Source organism: Balaenoptera musculus, chromosome 3 (assembly GCF_009873245.2).
Source record: "Balaenoptera musculus isolate JJ_BM4_2016_0621 chromosome 3, mBalMus1.pri.v3, whole genome shotgun sequence".
In the NCBI taxonomy this organism is placed as follows: domain Eukaryota; kingdom Metazoa; phylum Chordata; class Mammalia; order Artiodactyla; family Balaenopteridae; genus Balaenoptera; species Balaenoptera musculus.
Window position 1 is genome coordinate 122,773,635 of NC_045787.1, and position 22,895 is coordinate 122,796,529.

General features: G+C 45.9%; 1 protein-coding gene across 2 annotated transcripts in view; it reads right to left on the reverse strand.

Annotated features, from left to right (window-relative positions):
* Window positions 1–22,895, reverse strand: part of DPYSL3 (dihydropyrimidinase like 3) — a 117,010-nt gene that overhangs the window by 4,257 nt on the left and 89,858 nt on the right. For both annotated transcript variants that reach the window (XM_036847635.1, XM_036847634.1), the window contains exons 6-13: window positions 22,811–22,891; window positions 18,671–18,739; window positions 14,050–14,170; window positions 10,351–10,507; window positions 9,530–9,671; window positions 5,411–5,581; window positions 4,010–4,189; window positions 421–583 (exon numbers count right to left, since the gene is read on the reverse strand). In XM_036847635.1, coding sequence (XP_036703530.1) covers window positions 421–583; window positions 4,010–4,189; window positions 5,411–5,581; window positions 9,530–9,671; window positions 10,351–10,507; window positions 14,050–14,170; window positions 18,671–18,739; window positions 22,811–22,891 — 1,084 coding nt within the window. The remainder of the gene's footprint in view (window positions 1–420; window positions 584–4,009; window positions 4,190–5,410; window positions 5,582–9,529; window positions 9,672–10,350; window positions 10,508–14,049; window positions 14,171–18,670; window positions 18,740–22,810; window positions 22,892–22,895) is intronic.

Here is a 22,895-nt window from a genome sequence, read left to right on the forward strand (position 1 = left end):
TAGATTAGAAGAAGCTACTGCAATTTGAGCGTAAAAATAATCTGAGCTATCTAGTAACCTGGGCAAACAAAGGAAACAAAGCATATTGCAGGACTCTCTGTCTAACGCAGAAAATCACGCTCAATTCATAAGGAAACCATGCCGGCCCCGCCCCGCCCCCGGCCCCGCCAGGTGTGATCTCTAAGCAGAATTGGCCATCACTTAAACCTGATCTTTAACCTGGCTGGGCCTTGGCTCCCTTTCCCACCAGGACTTCTCTTTGGTTCAGCAAACCTCCCAGCTTGCGGCCCAGTGACCGTCTCCCTAGAAGGCAATCTGAGTTAGTTGCCGGCATCACCGCTAACCTCGCAGCGCTGAGCTTCCCCTCCCCCTTCCGTCCTCCCCGTTTCACTACCTTCACCATCAGCTTCTCCGACTCACCTGACAGGCTAAATCCGGACTGATGGAGGTTCCTCACAGGCGGGTTGGGCCGCGTGGGAGAGCCCCGGGTGGAGCCGGCGGGGGTGCCCCCCTTGGGCGTGGTGGTCAGGTCGAACACCGGCCCGTCATACATGCCCCTGGGCACTGCGTGCAGGTCCGCCATCTGCAGCAGAGAAAGCGGGCACCAAAGTTTATTCCCTTAACAGTTAAGGGTGTGTTCTAGGAAGCACAGAGGAGGCAGTGAATTAAGTGTGTGTAGTGAGAGCCAGAAAGTAATAATCATGCTATTTTTACTAGGGATGCAATGTACAACATGATAAAGATATTTAACACTGCTGTACGCTACAAATCAAATCCTAAGAGTTTTCATCACAAGGAAAAAAATCTTTTTTCTATTTCTTTAATTTTGTATCTATATGAGATGATCGTGTCCACTAAACTTATTATGGTCATCATTCCATGGTGTGTGCAAGTCAAACCATTATGCTGTACACCTCAAACTTATGTGTGTGCTGCACAAGTCAATTATATCTCGATAAAACTGGAAAAAAAATTAAAAGGTTATTTTAAGGAAAGGAGAAGCAGTATAAAATAAATAATGTGGGGTGTTGTGATAGAGTGACCATGGAGGTGGCGGGTGAAGGCCTCTCTAAATAGATGAGCTTCTATCTTAAGGACCAAAGGAGCTTGTTGGTGGGGCCAGGGTGGAGGGAGGGAGGGAGGGAGGAGGCTGGGGGAGGCGCGGATGGCAGTGTTCTCAGCAGAGGAAACTGACAGTGGGAACATCATCAAACAGAAGAACCACCCATGCGGCCGGAGCAGAGCGGGTGGGAAGGGTAGCAGTTTGAGATAAGGTCATAAGTGCTGGCAAGGACCGCATGGGAGCTCCATCCTCACGCTCCTCAGCACAGATCAAAAGCGGCAGCCTTGAAATGACTGTCCTCGTTCAGTGGGTCTGACCCCCCCCCGCCTCTGGCTGTGGTCCCACGGCACTTGCCCTGGGACCATGGAATCCGCCAACAACATCAGCAGAGGCCAGGCGTGGTGGAACCAGAGCTCACGGTCCCATGAAACAGGGCGCCTCCCCCAAAGGTGCTCACAGTCTATTATGCAAACACTGCAAGACCACCCAAGGCAGCAGAATAGCCGGCGCACAACCTCTGCCTGTTTCTTATCATTGCCCAGAGGTGAGGCAATGAGGACACGCCGACAGCTGACATCACAGGACAGCTCGTTGTAAGACTCCAAGGAAGCCGGCCACAGAGCCTTCCCTCTCCTCTGTCAGTGACTCAGGTGCAGGCGCAGAGGCAAAGCTCACCAAATTTGCAGATGTTAATGATTCAGGTGAGAAGATGACTATATCTGTACTCCCCCCAAACCTGGACCAATAACTGTATTTCATTAACATCTCTTGGGGTCCAGAGGCTAAGTCACATTCATGGAAATACAAAGCTCATACCTAGGATGTTTCAGTTTCATTCTCTTCTCTATTAGGCCAAAACTGGAGTGTGGAATTTTACTCCATACTAGCTACCTTTAAAATATCACTCATAAAGAGAGAAGAATGGTGAAGGGCTTTAGAGCACTGTCATGAATGAATAGCGGAAGGTTGCAGGGATATTTAGACCGAAGGACAGATGACTTTGGGAACGCTCAGATGGGTTTAACTCATTCTATGCAGGTGCCTGGAGCAGAACTGAGCTTGGTCGGCTGCAGGGAGGTAGACTTGAGCCCAGAAGAACGAAGTTCGTTCTCCTATGGAGGCCATGGATATAGCTGCTGCCACCCATTGGGCTCTGGAGGATATGGATTCTCTCTGGCTTCTACTCAACAACTGCCTCGGTAACCCTACCTCCGAAACTACAAGGAACTCCCCAAATATGAGCTCAGTAATTGGACAACCAAGATCATGCTGGGGCTATTTGCACAAAAAAGGCTTCTCAGAATTCTGAATAATTTATTTCAATTTATGTTTATGTCTCCATCATAATTCTAGAATCCTCTGTTTTTGATTTTATAACTGATTGGATTATCTGTTCCCCTTCCAATAAAACATTAAATTTGAAAACAAAAACAGACAAAAAAAAGAAGTTGGTCCTCACAGGCAGGGGTGGGCAGCTGCCTCATGAGATGGGAAGGCCCCCCTGTGTTGCAAACATCCACCCAGAGGCTCGACGACCACTTACTGGGGTCTGGGAGTCGGGCGGGGCACTTACGTATTGAGTTTCCGTGATTCTCTCTCTAAGAGGTACTGCAGGGGGCACCCATTTCCTGTCCCCAAGCCCCCGCCCCAATGTCAGCACAAGTGAAGACTCATTCTCCCTGCTGGTGCGGGTGTTGGCAATAGGAAGGGGTCACTGGAGTCCCACCCAAGAACTGCCCTCAGATGAAGAGAACCGCTAAGCCCAAAGCCCCATCCTCTGCTCCGGGGAAGCCCACATCCCATACTGGTTTGTAGGTTGGGGTGGGGGGCGGCGGTGCGGAGGGAGTGAATATAAGGCCCAGACCCCTTTCAAGGACCAGCCCAGCTGAGGTCCAGCTGAGGCCTTGGTTACAGCTGCATCCCAGCCTGACTTCTCCTTCTGCCCTGTTCTGCTTCCTTCATTTTGCACAAGGGGTGACCCTGAAAGCAACACCCAGGAGCCTCCTGCGTGAAAATCTCCCCTTCGGAGCCTGTTTCCCAGGCAACGTACTCTGCAGGGAAGTTGGGAACCCCTGGGGTGGGTCCAGGCACAGAGGTGGCATGGTTCTGTTTCCTCTGGCTTGGCCCCCAGTGACTTACAAAGGGAACCCCCTTCCTCCTCCTCTCCCCACCATCTCCCCCATCCCACGTGCACAGATGACTTTATCCTGTCTAACAGACGAGGTCAGTACCACGGCTCAAATCCCACAATCCCAGAGCTGGTCAAACCCTGTTGTGAGGAGCCCTAAGGTTTCCCTACAGGAAGGCGACCTGGAGATGAGTGTGGGGATAGGAGAGGGAGCTGAAAAGACAGAGTTCTGGGCCTCACCCCTCCATCAGCTAGAGCTACTCTGTCTGTAACGTGTAGGGAGGTAGGTAGACATGTACATAAACATGTACCCATATGGCTGTGTATACATCTACCTATTTATCTGTGGAATCAGGGACATAAATACGATTTTATATGAACCACAGAACTGGCTAAAAGAGTTATAAACATTTGCCCCAATGGAGCAGCACCAGACAGATGTGGGATGGAACAGGGAGGGGTGGGTGTGGTCTGCTGGTTCTCTTTGTAAGCCTTGAAGAGTAAGTTATTAACAAAAAATAGATACAGAATTTATTTTGAATTATTAAAATGTTTAATTACTTTAAGGAAATGCACTCTAAAAATGGGGGGAAATCGTTTGCAAAAAAGCTTTCTTTAGCCAAGAAAGTTTTTGAAACCCCCTTTTATAGTCCATTAAATCTGTGCAATGGTCCTTCGGGAAGAGATCGTGGCTGTGAATTTCTTTGGGAGGATCTAGAGCACACAGACCCCTCCCCATCTCATGGTTCCTTTCCCTGTGCTGAAGGGGACACAGAGCCCATCCCCCCCCCCACCTCTGGGCTCTGCCTGCTTCTCACCTTCCTCCGGGCTTTAATGCGCTTGTAGACATAGTCCGAGAAGGGGCTGCAGGGAATGAAGCGGCCAGCCCCCTGGGTCACGTGCAGGTTGCCATCTTCCAGCATGATCTTGCCCTGGCAGATGACCACCAGAGGAGCCCCGCGCAGCTCCATCCCTTCAAAGATGTTGTACTCTGCGGCCTAGACACAGGGGCGAGGGACAAAGCCTTGGTTATGGGTGCAGTAAGGACAGAAAGAGGAACGCGGTTCTCCTGTGCTTGGGATCCTGCCTTCAGCATCACTAGGAACTGATTCACCAGGTAAGCCAGGAACAGCTTACAAAGCATCGGCAAGCCTTTAGTGGGTGGAGGCCTCGGGAGACAGATGCTTGCTAAGAGTGGGCTTCCTAGCGAAGAGAAACATCCAATCTTAAGTAAGGTCCTCATGTGGAAGAAAATTTTTGTCACTGGCAGTGTTCGAAGAGAAGGTGGATAACTACCAGAGATGGTGTATTTGCCACCTTGTACTGGGTAGATGGGTTACACGACCCTTAAATCCCCACTAGCTCGAAATTAAACAATGTAATATGACACAATGTTGAAGCAAATGCCACTACCACCCAAAATGGGCTTCTTCCCTACCTCCTTCGTTTATTCAATAAGTGCAAGGCATTACTGAAAAGTGGTTAAGGATATCAGTTTGGAGTCAAGTTATCTGGGTTTGAATCCCAGCTTCACCATTTACTTGCTGCATAAATTATTTAATCTCTCTGCATCTCCACTTCCTTAATAATAGTGCCTACCTGAAGAAGACTGTTACAAAGATTCAACAAATTAAAAGCACAGTGCCCGAAACATAAGTGCTTGAAAAATACTCTTTTTAATAACAAGCACTGTATTTTTAAAACCGTTTCTGTTAGGTACCGGGCTTTAACTATCATCTTTCACATGGAACTCCTCATGAGGAAGTCATCAGAGCTATTCACCAATTTTTTTCCCGTTCTTTCTCCTTCTAGGCACAAGGTATCCTTGTACTTCCTGACTTCCTGGAGTAAAGTATGGCCTCTGGCCTGGCTCTGGCCAGTGCAGGGTGAGAGGAAGTGATATCTTGGAAAAGCTTTCAGAGCCACGTCCTGGTCCCCGGCCTCAGCAATCATAGCATGTGTAGAGTTGGTGCCTCTACCAGCCCCCAACCCTGAGTGACTGTGATGGGCAGAGCCTCTCTCCTCTGCTGGCCCATTTTGGAAAGCAGGAGTGAGAAAGAAACTGTTGAGGTTTTAAGTCCCTGGGAATTGGGGATGGTGTGTTATTGCAACACGTCCCTGCCTGACTATCCTGGTTCACCACAAACACACGTCTCTCACAACCACGTTCCCTGCCCACATTCCCCACTCTGCTCCACTCCCACCTGCTCAGGTCTTACCGACTGGTGGTTCTTGGCAGAGACGATCTTGACAGCATCTGGATCCCAGATCACCAGGTCGCTGTCAGAGCCCACAGATATTCTTCCCTTGCGGGGATACAGGTTGAAGATCTTGGCAGCATTTGTGCTTGTCACGGCCACGAACTGGTTTTCATCCATCTTCCCCGTGGCCTGTTGAAACATACACACACAAAATGGTGCATCTAGGGCTTCTGAGCTCAGAGCAGGGGGACCACAAAGGCCCACATATACAAAGAGGGACCTCTGAGGTGGTGAGCACAGAAGTCCACCCAGCAAGCTACAGAATCAGCGGGGCTGTCACCATCACCCAGGGAAAATGGTTAAATGCATGCCTTAGGATGGAAGTGACGAAGAAGAACTACAATCCTGCAGCCTGTGGAACAAAAACCACATTCACAGAAAGACAGACAAAATGAAAAGGCAGAGGACTATGGACCAGATGAAGGAACAAGATAAAACCCCAGAAAAATAACTAATTGAAGTGGAGATAGGCAACCTTCCAGAAAAAGAATTCAGAATAATGATAGTGAAGATGATCCAGGACCTCGGAAAAACAATGGAGGCAAAGATCAAGAAGACGAAAGAAATGTTTAACAAAGATCTAGCAGAATTAAAGAACAAACAAACAGAGATGAACAATACACTAACTGAAATGAAAACTACACTAGAAGGAATCAATAGCAGAATAACTGAGGCAGAAGAACGGAGAAGTGACCTGGAAGACAGAATGGCAGAATTCACTGCCGCAGAACAGAAGAAAGAAAAAAGAATGAAAAGAAATGAAGACAGCCTGAGAGACCTCTGGGAAACATTAAATGCACAAACACTCACATTATAGGGGTCCCAGAAAGAGAAAGGACCTGAGAAAATATTTGAAGAGATTATGGTCGAAAACTTCCCTAACATGGGAAAGGAAAGAGCCACCCAAGTCCAGGAAGCACAGAGAGTCCCAGGCAGGATAAACCCAAGGAGAAACATGCCACGCCACATAGTAATCAAACTGACAAAAATTAAAGACAAAGAAAAATTATTAAAAGCAACAAGGGGAAAACAACAAATACAAGGGAACATACAAGGGAACTCCCATAAGGTTAACAGCTGATTTCTCAGAAGAAACTCTACAAGCCAGAAGCACAATATATTTAAAGTGATGAAAGGGGAAAACCTACAACCAAGATTACTCTAACCGTCAAGGATCTCATTCAGAGTTGATGGAGAAATCAAAAGTTTTACAGACAAGCAAGAGCTAAGAGAATTCAGCACCACCAAACCAGCTCTACAACAAATGCTAAAGGAACTTCTCTAAGTGGGAAACACAAGAGAAGAAAAGGACCTACAAAAACAAACCCAAAACAATTAAAAAAATGGTAATAGGAACATACACATTGATAATTACCTTAAATGTGAATGGATTAAATGCTCCAACCAAAAGACACAGGCTCGCTGAATGGATACAAAAGTAAGACCCATATATATGCTGTCTACAAGAGACCCACTTCAGACCTAGGGACACATACAGACTGAAAGTGAGGAGATGGAAAAAGATTTTCCATGCAAATGGAAATCAAAAGAAAGCTGGAGTAGCAATACTCATATCAGATAAAATAGACTTTAAAATAAAGAATGTTACAAGAGACAAGGAAGGACACTACATAATGATCAAGGGATCAATCCAAGAAGAACATATAACAATTATAAATATATATGCACCCAACATAGGATCACCTCAATACATAAGGCAACTGCTAACAGCTATAAAAGAGGAAATCAACAGTGACACAATAATAGTGGGGGATTTTAACACCTCACTTACATCAATGGACAGATCATCCAGACAGAAAACTTAATAAGGAAACACAAGCTTTAAATGACACAACAGACCAGATAGATTTAATTGATATTTATAGGACATTCCATCTGAAAACAGCAGAATACACTTTCTTATCAAGTGCACGCGGAACATTCTCCACGATAGATCACATCTTGGGTCACAAATCAAGCCTCCGTAAATTTAAGAAAATTGAAATCATGTCAAGCATCTTTTCTGACCACAACGCTATGAGATTAGAAATGAATTACAGGGAAAAAAACGTAAAAAACACAAACACATGGAGGCTAAACAATACCTTACTAAATAACCAAGAGATCACTGAAGAAATCAAAGAGGAAATCAAAAAATACCTACAGACAAATGACAACGAAAACACAATGATCCAAAACCTATGGGATGCAGCAAAAGCAGTTCTAAGAGAGAAGTTTATAGCAATACAATCCTACCTCAGGAAACAAGAAAAATCTCAAATAAACAATCTAACCTTACACCTAAAGCAATTAGAGAAAGAAGAACAAACAAATCCCAAAGTTAGTAGAAGGAAAGAAATCATAAAGATCAGAGCAGAAGTAAATGAAATAGAAACAAGGAAAACAATAGCAAAGATCAATAAAACTAAAAGCTGGTTCTTTGAGAAGATAAACAAAGTTGATAAACCTTTAGCCAGACTCATCAAAAAAAAAGAGGGAGAGCATTCAAATCAATAAAATTAGAAATGAAAAAGAAGTTACAATGGACACCGCAGAAATACAAAGCATCCTAAGAGACTAGTACAAGCAACTCTATGCCAGTAAATTGGACAACCTGGAAGAAATGGACAAATTCTTAGAAAGGTATAACCTTCCAATACTGAGCCAAGAAGAAATAGAAAATATGAACAGACCAATCACAAGTAATGAAATTGAAACTGTAATCAAAAATCTTCCAACAAACAGAAGTCCAGGACCAGATGTCTTCACAGTTTAATTCTATCAAACATTTAGAGAAGAGCTAACACTTATCCTTCTCAAAAAAAAAAAAAAAAAAAAAAAAGAAAGAAAAAGAAGATGGAAGTGACTGCTCTGGAAGTATGCATTTTTTTCTGGACATGTACATACATTTACTTACTTATTTATCCCTTCTAACTCCAAAAAGGATTATAGACAGTTCACAGTAAAAACAAATGTAATTATGAGCCCAAATCTTAGATAATATGTTTGTATTTGCATGGGCACAGGATAAATATGGAAGAACCTCACCCAAATGATAACAATGGTTATCCCTGGGTTGTGGGATTATAAGTGAGTTTTGTTTTCTTTCATGTGTGTACTTTTCTGTAGTTTCCAAATGTTCTTTATTGAGCATGTATCATGTTGGTAATTTTAAAATATATATTATTTTTTAACAGTTCCAGATAGTGCCAAGATAAATACATACACACATTCATAAATAGACAACAATGTAAAAAAAGACAAAAAAAAATCTAAGTTTGTAAGAGAAGAGACAAAAATATTTATACTTTCCTCCTTCACAAAACAACTTGGGTAAGGAAAGAAGAATGTAGTTTAAAATCTAGTTTTGAGCTTCCTGTGAGCCAAGAAAAGGGAAACTTGGATTACACTGTGTGTATATGTATTCTATTTGGCTCTGAAATGAGTGTCTTTAGGGTTTTAAAAATAAAGCAGAGGGAAGTGATCAACTTAATAATGAGTCATGTATTAATTTTACTCAAATCTTAGGAAGTGACTTCATTTGCATGACTTTTTTTTTTTTTTTCCAGCTTCTGTGATGTTAAACAAGGAAAATAAAACCAGGCCACTTTGCCAGGAGACTCTGACAGACAATCAATCACCTGTACAGCCTGGATGGCCACACACCACTCCTTGGTGAGCAAATGACTTGAGTCTTCGTCACAGACCCCTTGCTTATCATTTCAAAGGGTTATATCCAACCCTTTCAAAAGAGATAATAAAACCCTCCGAGCAAAAAGAATTTTTAATTCACTATTATTTTAAGCACAGATCATTCATACCATCAGATAAATGATCTGTGTTTCTGGTTCCTAGTTCTTAACAGTCTAGAGGAGGCCTCCTCAGAACCTCAGGCCCCAGGATTCATCACTCCAGAAGGGACGTTCCCAAACCACCTGAGCCACCTGGCTCCAGACACACCTGGGCAGGTATGAGGCCTCATCTGCACCCCCAGCACCCCCATCACAGGGCAAAGAGGAGCAGGGGCAGGAGGCTCTGACCTGGCCCTGGATGCCCTCCTGTGACCTTGATCCTTACCACGGCCTTGTCCCAGATGACAGACATCCGCTCCTCCACACCATTGGTGCCCTCGGGAATGGCTGTGAAGTTGTCCTTCCCGATGGCCTTCTGGGCAGTGCTGAAGGTGCAGTGGGCACTCCCGGAGAGCTGCAGGTCCCCACTGGCAAAGGAGAAAAGCTCCATGTGAACGGGGAGGCTAGAGGCACCGCAGGGGCCCAGAAATGAGGGTCTAGTGTAAGCATGGGGAGTGCCGTGACTTGAGCTTGGAATCCTTCTTCTCCCTCTTGCCAACTATGCGAACTTGGGTGAATTTCTTCCCCTCCCTAGGGCTCAGTTACCCTGTCTGGAAAATGAGGGGGTGGGATTAGATCACCTCTCGTGTAACAGAAAGGACCCAAATGAGTGACGGGACTTATCCACAGAGGGCAGCAGCAAACTAGTCTCCCTGTAATTTTGATTAGGTGGTCATCAAAACTGGGCAAATGATTTTTGTCTCCCGGACCCTCAGTTGCTCAGTCTGTAAAATGGTGATGATAGTTCCTCACTCACAGCGTAGGTAGGAGGAACAATGAGATCACACGTGTAATCTCACCCTAGTGCTTGACATACAATATGTATTAACTGCTGTTACCATTACTAGTATGATCACTGTAGTATCTTTTAAAATACGATGGGGAAGAGACTGTGCTCTATCTGTGCTCAACACTGCAGGGGAATTCTCGATGTTTTGTCCTCACTGCAGACTCTAGTCTAACTGATGGATGGGCGGCTCCAGTCCTCATGCCATCGTTCCCAAGATGCCTCCACACAATGCCCGCCGCTTGTCATTCTGCACTAACCTGGCCAGCAAGGAGTTGATGTAGTCAGGGGTGGTTGGGTCAGGACTCAGAGGTGGGGATGTCACAAAGGCAGCCGCCTTGGCCCAGTTCTTGCTCCAGTAATGGGTCCCATCCGTGCCCAGGCTGGCGGTGATGGGCTCACCAAAGACCACGTTTCCTGGAACAGGTAGGACAGAGGCAATGGGTGATGTAACATATGTGCTGCCCTGGGCCGGGCTTAGATAATCATAGCCCCTAAGCCTACTCAAGGCTGTGGCTCTGGAGTCAGGCACGGCTGGGTTCAAGTCCATGTTCCCCCACTTTTCTAAGCCTCTGCTTTTCTATCTTCTAAATGGGAACAATTCCATATTCTGTAGAAGCCACTGGTTGCAAGATGCAGCATCAATTCTCAAATTCTGAGGCAAATTAACATTTGAGGCAAAAAAATATATATATATATATTAATTGTAAGATTTATCCTCATTTCAGAAATGTTAAAATGCGGAATAAATAGGTCCTGGAATTGATGAAATAAGACGATGTCTACTTCTCAGCCTTGTGAAAATGAAAGGTTTGGCATACACAAAGTGTCTGGCACATAAGAGACGCTAAGCAAATGTGATTTCTTTTACATCTCTTACTCGTCCCCACTGTAGAAGCCCAAAGCCCCATACGTGCCCACATCACTGGGAACTGCTAGATCCTGCTGTCGCAAAGACATGCTTCAGTTCCACAAAGTAAAACCAATTCCTGAGGATGACACATCTTATTTGCATCATGTTTGTTACTCCTTAACCTAAGGCAATGAGTGATTTGCTCAAGGACACCCAACAACCAGGGACAAAGCAAAGCTGAGGTTAGCTCCCCAGACCCTGTGTCTAGAATGAGAGGCTGGAATGCCCAAACTAAGGAGAGGGGAGGAAGGATACTGGGACATACACTGATCTAAACTGAGCTTCTTAAAGAAGAAGGGATAGCGATACAGAAGGCAAATGCTATCTCATAGAAGGTGGGTTGGTACCAAGTTTCTCTGTGCCAGCATCTTGGGCTAACGATTCCTGTGCAGCCCTTGGCTTCTTTAAGTTTGGTTCTCCATCTTCCACATTCAAGTTCCCCACAAGGTGGAAGTTTAAGAAGGCTCTATGGCTAGGGTTACAGGTTTTGCCTTGCTTCAACTCCAATCATTTGGTTTTAGTTGCCTGGATTTCTGTGTTGGGAAGAATTCTAAATATGTTTCTGGTCTCACTAGAAAAGGCTCATGATTGATTTGTGATGTCTGCCATGGGCAAAAGAAGGAAGCAGTGGCAATGGTTCATATAGGACAGCCCTGCTCTTTGGGGCGGCAGTGAAAAGGATCCACACAGGACTAAAGAGAATTTCAAGGACTCTCGAAAAATATTTACCAAACTAAAGCATATGGGACCACAAAGAAATGAAGAAATGAAAGTCAAGGCAAGCATTCAAGTACTATTAAGAGAAATACGACCTTAAAAGTGGAAGATCTCTCCCTTTGGACTATCTTTAGATGGAAGACTAGAATAAGTAGAGGTTGTAATTATATTATTGACACAATTGGATTTGGAGACTAGCTCTCCCAGCTGGGAGATTCTGGACAAGATGTGCTTCAATTTCCTCATCTGAAAAATGGTGATAATAAATGCCAGTTTCTCCTGGTGCTTTGTGAATTCTACATAATAATACATTTAAAGTATTTCCCTCAATACAGGGCATACAGTTGGTCCTCATTAAATTGAAATTCCTAATGTTGATTCTGAGCAGCCGTGCAGAGATGCTGAAGAGCCCTTGGGGATTAAACACCCTGGGGCTTAAATAGTCCCCTGGTCCAGAGGGAAGGGTGAACCCTGCCATACACTGTCTCCCTGCTCTGAACGCTCTTGACTCCTTCCCTGAGAATGACGCTTCATGAGATGTTTATTGGCTTCCATCTCAGCAGCCGGTTTTTCATCACTAAAATAATGCCTCCCTTCTACCCTGGAGACACAGCTGTACTAGTTCTCCTTGCCAGAGAGTCATGAGCCGGAAGGCTAAGGGTGAGGAATTTGTCTACATGGAATTTAAAATAAGACCCAGCATATAATTGAAACACGCTGTCTTTGAAGCCCCCAGGTCATCCGAGAATGGGTCCCAATCAGGATGTGGCCGTCGGCAGGAGGCATGAGAGGGTGAGGATGGTAGGTGGCCACGGGGAGAGGAGTGGAGGTGTCCCTGTGCACTTTTCTTTTCCTTTTTCTTTTTTCCCTTCTCCAAGAACGGGTAAGCAGCACTGGGCTTCTTTCCTGGTTCTGTCCTGATGACTCATACCCAGTGGACCAGCCAGGCCATATCATATGGAGACACTTAAAAGCCGAGCGAGAAAACAGCAGGCTTCCCGTGAGCAGGGCAAGGCAGGTGGTGCCCCAGAATCGGCCAGCTAGAAAGGCTGTCGGGGCAATTAGGGAGATTCCCCTCCCGTAAGAAAAGGGTCCCCTTTGCCAGAAGGCCAGGCAGCCAAACACTCGGCCATCAGTCAGCTGGGACTATTTTTAGCCACCCCAGTCACTCACATGCGGAGTTTTACAGAGCAGTTCTGGGTTTGGTAGATGAATCATTCAGCTTGGTCCCACTGGCACACGGCAGTCACAATCGTACAGCCGGGCCTAGGAAATCCTCCCTCCCAAGCAGACGCAGAGCCCTACGGCTCCCGTGTCTCAACCACACTCTGTTCACAAGTGAGCCCATTAGTGGGTCACTGAGGACAAGAACGGAAAGCAGGAAAGCAAGTTTTGAAATGAGAGTAAACTTGAGCTCAGCACGAGGTGAGCAAAGGAAGCCGAGGTAACAGCCATGGAGAAAAGAAGCAGAAGTCAGAAGGCCATGGGAACAGAGCTGGGTCATGAAGGCCACACCGCTGGATGTCCTTTGGAGACCCATTCAACGCCTTCTCTGAAATAACCTGTGCTACCCTGCGTGGCTCAGGGGGTGGGACCTCCTCCCTGGACTGGCCTGTACCCTGGCCAATCAATTACACCATCTCCGGAGCAGATATTGCTTCAGAGATGAGCCCACGACCCAAGCCAAGGCAATGGCAGTCTTCCTGGGGACTTTTGCTTGAGCTATTGGAAAAGATGTTCTCTACTCCCTCACCATGCCCCCACCAAGTGTGGAGGACAAGAGCAGCTCTTAGCATTTATTCTTGTCATTGTTCATAATGAAAAGAGAGGAAAGCAGAGTCCAGAAAGGAATAACAGTGATAGAGCCCTAATACCAGTGTTTAAACCCCTTGATCCAGCCATGCCTGAATACCCTCAACCAATAATTTACTTGTTTAAGTCCATTTGAGTAGGGTCTTTGACTGCTGCACCAAATATAATCTTCATTAATATGTCCATTTATAAAGTTCAGATAACATGAACTGACAGTGAAAGATCACAGGGAGGAAAAGAGATACACCAATTCTCCAAAGAACTGATTCAAGCTGTGTCATCTCGGGCAGACCACTTACCCTTCCTGGGCCTCAATTTACTCATCTGCCAAGTAGAAGAAATCCTGGGATCCTGCCATCCACACAGGATGCAGAAAGGATCCAATGGGCTAACAAGGATGAGGGGCTTCCCTGAGAGCAAGGCAATGAGCAAAATAGGCACCATTTATACAGGACAGCCAAGGGAAAGGAGCCACATGGCTTGTTAGGGGCTCTGAGATCTTCGGAGCACAAATCACCTTTTTTCCTGGCTTGCGAGATGAGGTCGGCTGCGCTCTTGCTCATGACCTTCGTGACGTAGAGAGGACAGTTGGTTTGGCTGGCGATGGTGATGGCACGGAACACAGCCTCAGCTTCCAGCTGCAAAAAAAAGTCCCTGGGAGTCAAGGGGAGCACGAACCTCTTAGAGTGCCACTCCCCTGTCTCTACAAACTGAGAATGCAGTGCCGCACAGAGGTTAAAAGTCTGGAAGATCTGCAGTTAGACGCCCTGGATCCAAACCTCGGAACTACAGCTTCCCAGCTGTGTTGCTTTACTGGGTTTCTCAGAAGTGGAGATCAGCCCAGAAATAAACTCACACACCTATGGTCAACTAATCTACAACAAAGGAGGCAAAGATATACAATGGAGAAAAGACAGTCTCGTCAATAAGTGGTGCTGGGAAAACTGGACAGCTCCATGTAAAAGAATGAAATTAGAACACTCTCTAACACCATACACAAAAATAAACTTGAAATGGATTAAAGTCCTAAATATAAGGCTGGACACTACGAAACTTTTAGAGGAAAACATAGGCAGAACACTCTTTGACATTAATCGCAGCAATATCTTTTTTGATCCACCTCCTAGAGTAATGAAAATAAAAAATAATAATAAAAAAATGGGACCTAATTAAACTTAAAAGCTTCTGCACAGCAAAGGAAACCATAAACAAATTGAAATGACAACCCACAGAAAGGGAGAAAATATTTGCAAATGAAGTGACTGACAAGGGATCTCCAAAATATACAAACAGCTCATGCAGCTCTATGTCAAAAAAAACAAACAACCCAATCAAAAATGAGCAGAAAATCTAAATAGACATTCTCCAAAGAAGACATACAGATGGCTAACAGACACATGCAAAGATGCTCAACATCACTAATTATCAGAGAAACGTAAATCAAAACTACAATGAGGTATCACCTCACACTGGTCAGAATGGCCATCATCAAAAAAACCTACAAACAGTAAATGCTGGGGAGGGTGTGGAGAAAAGGGAACCCTTCTCACTGTTGGTGGGAATGTAAATTTATACAGCCACTATGGAGAACAGTATGGAGGTTCCTTAAAAAACTAAAAATAGAGCTACCATATGATCCAGCAATCCCACTCCTGGGCATATACCCAGAGAAAACCATAATTCAAAAAGATACATGCACCCACAATGTTCATTGCAGCACTATTCACAACAGCCAGGACATGGAAGCAACCTAAATGTCCATCGACGGATGAATGGATAACGAAGATGTGGTACACACACACACACACACACACACACACACACACACACACACACAATGGAATATTACTCAGCCATAAAAAAGAATGAAATAATGCCATCTGCAGCAACAAGGATGGACCTAGAGATTATCATGGACCTAGAAATTATCGTAAGTGAAGTAAGTCAGAGAGAGACAAACATCATATGATATCGCTTAAATGTGGAATCTAAAAAAATGGTACAAATGAACTTACTTTAAAAACAGAAATAGAGTCACAGACATAGAAAACAAATTTAAGGTTACCAGGGGCGGGGGGAAGGGGAGGGTTAATTGAGAGATTGGGATTGACATATACACACTATTATATATAAAACAGATAACTAATAAGGACCTACTGTATAGCACAGGGAACTCTATACTCTGTAATGAAATCAACTATACTCCAATTAAAATTAAAAATTAAAAAAAAGAAGTGGAGATGGGGAGGGTGGAGCAGGGGACGGTGGGGTGAGAGCACTGTCTGGCCAGAGAGGGCGCTGCCTCAGCGTAGCTGGAGTTTTCCCTTGGCCTATTCTCTCCTCTCCCTGTGATTACCACAAAGGCCACATGTGATGGAAGTCTTTGCTCCCCAGTCTGCCCAGGGCAGAATCTCTGGCAAAACACAATCCCAACACCAATATGTATAAATAACCAGTGAAGGCAACTAGACATTAAGTCCTTTCCTGCAGCAATGGGTGGTCAGCGATGGGTTCGTTCCCACAGGCATTTCTTACACTAATAATTCCCAGACTTCTCAACACAAAGATTTCTTTTATCACTGATTTCCTCCAGCCCACCCTAATGTAGATAATTCATGTTTTCAAATACACTAACCGACCCAGTTGAATTTAATGAGTAAGAAATAATAACTCTTCCCTTATTTTATTAACAAAGCAGGATCTTAGAGCTCAGCCCCTCTCGTGAGCTGGATCTGTGTTCTGGTTCTGCCGCTTAGAAGCCAGGTGATCTCAGGCATGTTACACAACTTCCCAAAGACTCAGCTTCCTGGTCCATAAAGCGGGGATAATAATAGGACCTGACACACAGGGCTGTTGAGAGAACTAACAGAGCTCATCCTTGTAAGGCAAGTAGCTCAATCCTGGAACAAGGCAAGTGTTCCTTGAAGGCTGGCTATTGGTTGTATTGCTGATGACAGCTTCTGACCAGTGGGAGAGCCTGCGTTACTACCCAATGCCCGAATTAGTCCAATTCAGCCCAATGCAGACACGCTGGCGTTTTTCCTTTCAATCAGCAACAGCTCCTTTTAGGATGGATATGACACTCTGGTTAGCCATGCAGCCCAACACCTTAAAAAATATCAAAAATAGCTTGCAGATCCATGCCCAATGTTTGTATAACGCAAAACAGTCACTGCCCTTGGTGGGTGTGACTTAGGAGAAAGACTCTAAGAAGTTGGCTGGTTCAGCTAGCATCCCCCCAAGCTGCACTTTGTTCCACGTGGTGAGATCAAGATCCTGGAGCCCCAAGCACAGGTGAATGTGGCCACCTTCCTGAAGCACCCAGACGTCAGAGTGGCCGTCTTGGCTTCAGCTCTCTGAACAGCATTACTCCAGATGCTATCTAGGTGTGCTTTGAACTGAAGAGGGGCTGCCCCTCCTGCGCCCATGCCTCCTCTTCATGCCTGTGCTGACCACTCCAGCTCCTCCACGACTGCAGTCCCGGCCCCTTTGATCTCACTCCCCCCCCCAAGCACCGCAGGGTTTTCAGCACCTTGACAACATGACTATCTTTGGAAGGTTACATCACCCTCCAACTTCACCCAAAAGGGCTTCCAGTGTTGTCGAGATCTGCAGCTGAGAGGCTTTTTACTAAAAAGGAGATGGGAACAGGGAGGAGAGTGGGGTGGGGGGGGTTGGAAAAACAAACCAAGGAACAAAAATAGACTCTGCTCAGAAATCCCCTGGCTGCTGCTGCAGAAATCGATCTTGCCAGGACTTCTCCACAGTGAACAGCATTGAAGAAAAGTTTCACAAACAGTGCTGGTCACCCTGGCCTACTCACACAGGGTAAACGATTTTCCAGTCCTTCAAACGTGATGGCCAGTGGCTTAATCTCTCTGAGCTCCTGCTTCTTTATGTAACGATAATACCCAGACTGGGGCAAGGATAACCGTTATCTCCATTAAATGCAATGAGCATAGTACTGGGTATAGGCAAATATTCCAAAGAAGGGACCTGGTATTAAGGAGACCGCCTTTTCTGGAGGGCTGTGGCTGTAACCTTGATCACACAATTATAAATTATTTCAACTGGCAACAAAAATATCATTAAACACAATGGAGCTTCTAGGGTGCTAATAATCTTCTGTTTCTCCAACTGGGTACTAGTTACACAAGTGTGTTCAGTTTGGGAAAATCCATTCCTTTATGATAAGAACACTTTTCTCTATGTGTGCTACATTTTCTTTTTTAAAAAGATCCTAACAGAGAGGGCCAACGGGAATGCTGTGATTTCTGGTTCTGGCTCCTTCTTCTACCTGTTGTAGAGTATGGAGCTTGGGATGATACAACAGGAAAGGATTTGCTTTGTTGACATGGAGGGCCTGGAATTTGCTGCAGGTGCCAGACCCAGGCTGATCTCCCAAAGCCAATGTGCTCTCAGCCACATGAGCAGCCCATTCCCAGCTCCGGGCCTGTGCCAGCAGCTGAAGTTGCTGACAGCCCAGAGGCGTGGAATCAGCCAGTAGTTACCATTCATTGGTTCTTTAGCTCCTAAGCACTGATGCTAATCAGCATTCATGTTACACGTGGGAAAAACGTACCTGGATGTCCTCATCACCATACACAAATCAATAGATATAATGTCTATGACAAACCCCTGTCGATATGGCTGATATTGTGCAGGACTCAGAATATGGAATAAAGGAATAGTGGAAACATCTGAGATTCACATGATTAAGAAAGGATTTAGATATTTACCACTCCTACTGAGTAACTGTGCAACACCCTCCGACTTGTATTGTCTTTAGAGAGATTAGGGGCCAGAAGTAAACACTCCCTTTCCACTCCTTTCTAATTTCCTCAGGGGCCTTGAGTTGGGTCAGTCAGATGTGGTCTTTGGAAGAAATGTTCCAGTTTCTGTCTGGTATTCACAGAGTCCCACCACCTTTCAGAGATGTTTGTTCACACACCTTATGTGTGTGTGCCGACGGAGGGGGGAGCTGAACACAAACACTACAATGTAAAATGGGCAGCAGGCCATAAACCAGGCTGCTGCGATGACAGGGGTCTCCCAGAAGATGAGGCTAAAAAGAGCCTCCATTGCTACTTCTTCTCTCCCTCCACCCCTCTCCCCTGCCACATCCTCCTGAAAATTACCTCCTCTGGTCTGCTCAGTACATGGCCTTCTGGGCCGGTTATCCCCATTTCCAACATGCGGGTTTGCTCCTAGAATGAGAAAAGAATAGAGAAGAGTTTTTATATGAGCTCAACCAAGGTTTGAAAAAGTTAGGCTGGTATATTCTAATCTAAAGATGTGTTCAAGGGAAAAAAAAGAATCAAATGGGGATGTTGAACAAATTTGTTAATTCTACGTCTGGAATTGCAAAACAGGGTAGAGTCTTAACTAAACGAAGAAAAGAGCCTTTAAGGGTGGCTTTTTTTATTAAAAGGAGGACAGTCTGTCAAAGTATCAAGTTTTTTCTCCGTTACAAGTCAAAAGTCACACCAGATCACTTATTCTTCATTTCTTTCAGATGCAGACACCTCTGAAAGGACACTGGCTTAACTCGTTTGTTTATTCATTCATGCATTTTGAAACCCATTCATTCAACAAAATGTATTGAGTACCTGCTCAGGGAGAGGCTCCAGGTTAAGCACTTGAATTACGGCACTGAGGCCCCTGACTTCACAGAGCTTACAGTTTCCTGCTCTGTTTCTCAAACAAATCCACCACCTGCATCAGAACCTACTGAGTTGCTTTTGTAAAAGTGCAGATGTCTAGCTTTACCCAGGTCTACCAAATCAGAATATATGAGATAAATTCTAGGATTCTGTATTTTAATAAGCCCCTCAGGCTTTCTCATGCTTTAAATGTACGGCTATAATAAGCAGATTCAGAATTTCACCAGACTAAATCATGCCTCTAAACATCATTACCTGACTTAGGCTTTTGGTCAAATTCTATTTAACTAGGTTGTGGATGTGGCAGAGCTCTCTACCCCTCATGGCTGATGGCTAACTTCCTCAGACCCAGCCAGCTTTCTGGAAGCAGGAGGCTGGGCTAATCGGAACTGGCACAAATCCTCAGCAGCAGACCTGCAGTTGTGCAGGCATTCACGCTCAAGCACTGAGGCCAGTTTCTAGGAACCTCGCGCTGGTGACACAGGAGATGAAAGGAGGGAGTGAGCTGAACGAGGCTTTGTCTCACCTGGAAACTATGAGATGCTTAGAAAGGAAGGGATCCCTTTGCCCTGGAAAAGAAGAACTATTTTTTTGTTGTTTTTTTTAAAATTTATTTTTGGCTGCGTTGGGTCTTTGTTGCTGCGCGTGGGCTTTCTCTAGTTGTGGCGAGCGCGGGCTGTTCTTTGCTGCGGTGCGCAGGCTCAGTAGTTGTGGCTCACGGGCTCTAGATTGCAGGCTCAGTAGTTGTGGCGCACGGGCTTAGTTGCTCCGCGGCATGTGGGATCTTCCCGGACCAGGGCTCGAATCCGTGTCCCCTGCATTGGCAGGCGGATTCTTAACCACTGTGCCACCAGGGAAGTCCGTTCTTTTTTTTTTTCTTTTCACGTAAATTTTCACGTTCTTTCTTTTTTTCTTTTCACGTAAATTTTTTAAAGAGGAGGAGGAAGGAAGGTGCATATGCTATCAGCAGCCATGAGAAGTAAAATGGTCACTGCCTCTAGCTCGACAGAACTGGACCAAAGGTCAGAGGCTGATACTTCCAGCAAAGTACCTCCACTTTTCATTCTTACTGTTCCATGTATCAAAGCTTAGATTAAATACAATTTCTTCCAAACTCTGGTGACTTTTGACTCTGAACTGCCTCGTGAAGTCACACAAGGGTTGAGGTGTCCAACTAAAGCATCTTCCATCTTACACGACACTCTCCTTCCTATCTGGTCCAAAAGTGCTGGGACAACGCACAGGATGAAACTCGCTCGAACAATGGTCTCCGAGCACATTCCAATCACCAGGGCGACTTTTCCATAAAACACCTGACTGAGCTCTCCTATGACCTCCCGAATCCGGATCTCCGGAACTCGGAGAATCCCAGGGGTCGTTCCTTCAGCTCCACGGGTGATTCTAGTGCGCTGCCCACGCTGGGACGGCCTATTCGCAAAGCCACGGCGTCCCTACAGCCGGAAGGTTAAGAATAACATGTGAAGACCCATGGATGCCACCTGACATGGGTGGGGGAGGCGTGGGTACCTAGAGGCACCGATCGCTGCTGTAATTACGTCACAGTTTCGGTTGCTCCATGAGGAAAGGGACCCTGTCTTTTTCACCTTCCCCCTCCAAGGTCTGGCACATAGTAGGCACTCAGTAGATATTTGTTGGATGAATGGCTAAAGACGCTGTACTCTCCGACTGCCCTGCCAGCTTGAAACTTTTGAAAATGTCCCTTGCTGGTACCCTTAGAAAATATTTCTTCTGGCTCTTTAGTCACTTTGCATAAAGTGTAGCAAAAACTCCGCGTATAGCAGCTGCCTTCATTTAAACAATGTGATAAAATCTTTCAGCTTGAGCTGAATTTAATAAACACATACACGAAACTCATCCAAATGGAAAAACGCCCTTATTCTTTTCCTGACCGGGAACAGATCTTCCCAAGGTGGGGCGGAGGCGGAGAGGCGGTGCGGAAGCAGACACACTTCTGTACTGAGAAGCCTCAAAAGGAAGGTGGAAAGGGGCTGTGAGTCGGGGCCCATCTGCCTCCACAGAGGCTAGGATGAAGAAGCAGGGAGTCTGATTGCTCGGGCATCTGGAGGGAGGGCTGGGGCGTCTGGCTGCTGCGCTGAAAGCTTGAGAATGGGGCGGAGAGACAGCCCCACCACCACCAGGACGCCTCCCATGGGAGCAAGGCATTTGGCGCCTCTTCGGAAAATGACTTCATTATCTGGGTGTGCGGGGGATGTGGGAGAAGGCTGTCAGGGGCCTAATTAACCTCCTCGGTCATAAGGGAGTGGAAACTGCACGCTTAACTCACCTCCTCCACTAGAGAGACAGCCCTGAGAGTCTGAAATCCTAACAGCTGCAGCCTGCAGAGGCGGGGCGCTGCCTCTCCGGAAGCCTGCAGCTGAACTGGTGGAGAAGGACCCTTCTCCGCCATCTCTGGGTAAAGATGCTCACTGAGGCACACCCCCTGAGAAGCTAAGATTGCCTTCTCCCCGTTGCTGGCTGTGATCCCTGGGCCAGTGGACCTCATCCTTCAGAGCCCCAGTGTTCTCTATAAAACAGGGAGGACGGTGGGCGCCATCTTGAAAGGCTTGGGCGAAGACTAAATGGGAACATACGAGAGCCCTGACTAGGGCCTGGCACGTGGTGGGAAGTGCTCCCCAGGTGGGACCTGCTTTTAGAAGCTGATGGGTCTGAGATGAGAGTCGGCCTCGATGTGCTCCCACACCCCTGCCGGCCACATTCGCCATGTCCTGGACAACTTCTAATGCACAGCCCGAGTGCTCGAGACTTCTGGAATGCATCTGTTTTGGCTCCCCGCTATAGCCTAGTGCCTGGCACAAAGCACTCAGGAAATACTCTTAAAAGAATGAATAATGGTTTCTTGCTGTTAATGTTATCAAATGGACTAAGAGAGCTGACACTCTTTGCTGGCTGCCGCCTCCTAGCGGAAGCCAATCCTGAACGCTTCTGAGATAAACAAAACCCTGGCAAAGACACATCTGTGCATCTAGCCCATTAAGCAACCCAGGAGATGGAGAGAGAAGTGCTTTCTGCTTCCTTACAAATGATCAATTTGGGCCTTGGGGCCCTTGCTTTCATCACTCTTTCCTCAGGTTTCTCAGTATGATTTCTAGGAAATCAGTGGCATGTCTGATCCCCACAAGACCCGGATTCTTTATTATCTAAGGCCGTGAGTTCCGCAGTCCTGGATCAGATTTCCAGCTTCTGAAAAATGCTGTCTTAGAGTTTTTCTTTAGGACTGAGCATGACACGTACCTTGGACTCATTTTCAAAACAGAATCAGCGATGCTCTCCCACTAAATGGCCCAGTTTGAAAACCTCCTCTGCCAGGATGCCTTTTCTGATTCCCCAGAATGGCCAGACGGCTCCCTGCTTTCCAGCATCTTCTGCCTTCTCCCTCGCTTGTCTATTTGCCCTCATAATTCCTCCTCCTAGACTGTGAGGTCCTTGAGGGCAGGTTCTGTTCTTAGCAGAGTACTTATGAGGGTGCCTGGCACATATTGAGAGCTCTGGCAACACTGAAGAAATGAGAAAATAAATGGGAGGCAGACCCTAGCCCAAGCAGGAAGTGCACTGCACAGAGCTGCGCTGTGTTACCTGGGCAATGATATCCCCATTCTCAGCGTGCACCTGAGCGATGGCTCCCAGCTCTCCCAGACAGGTGAAGATCTCATACAGCTGA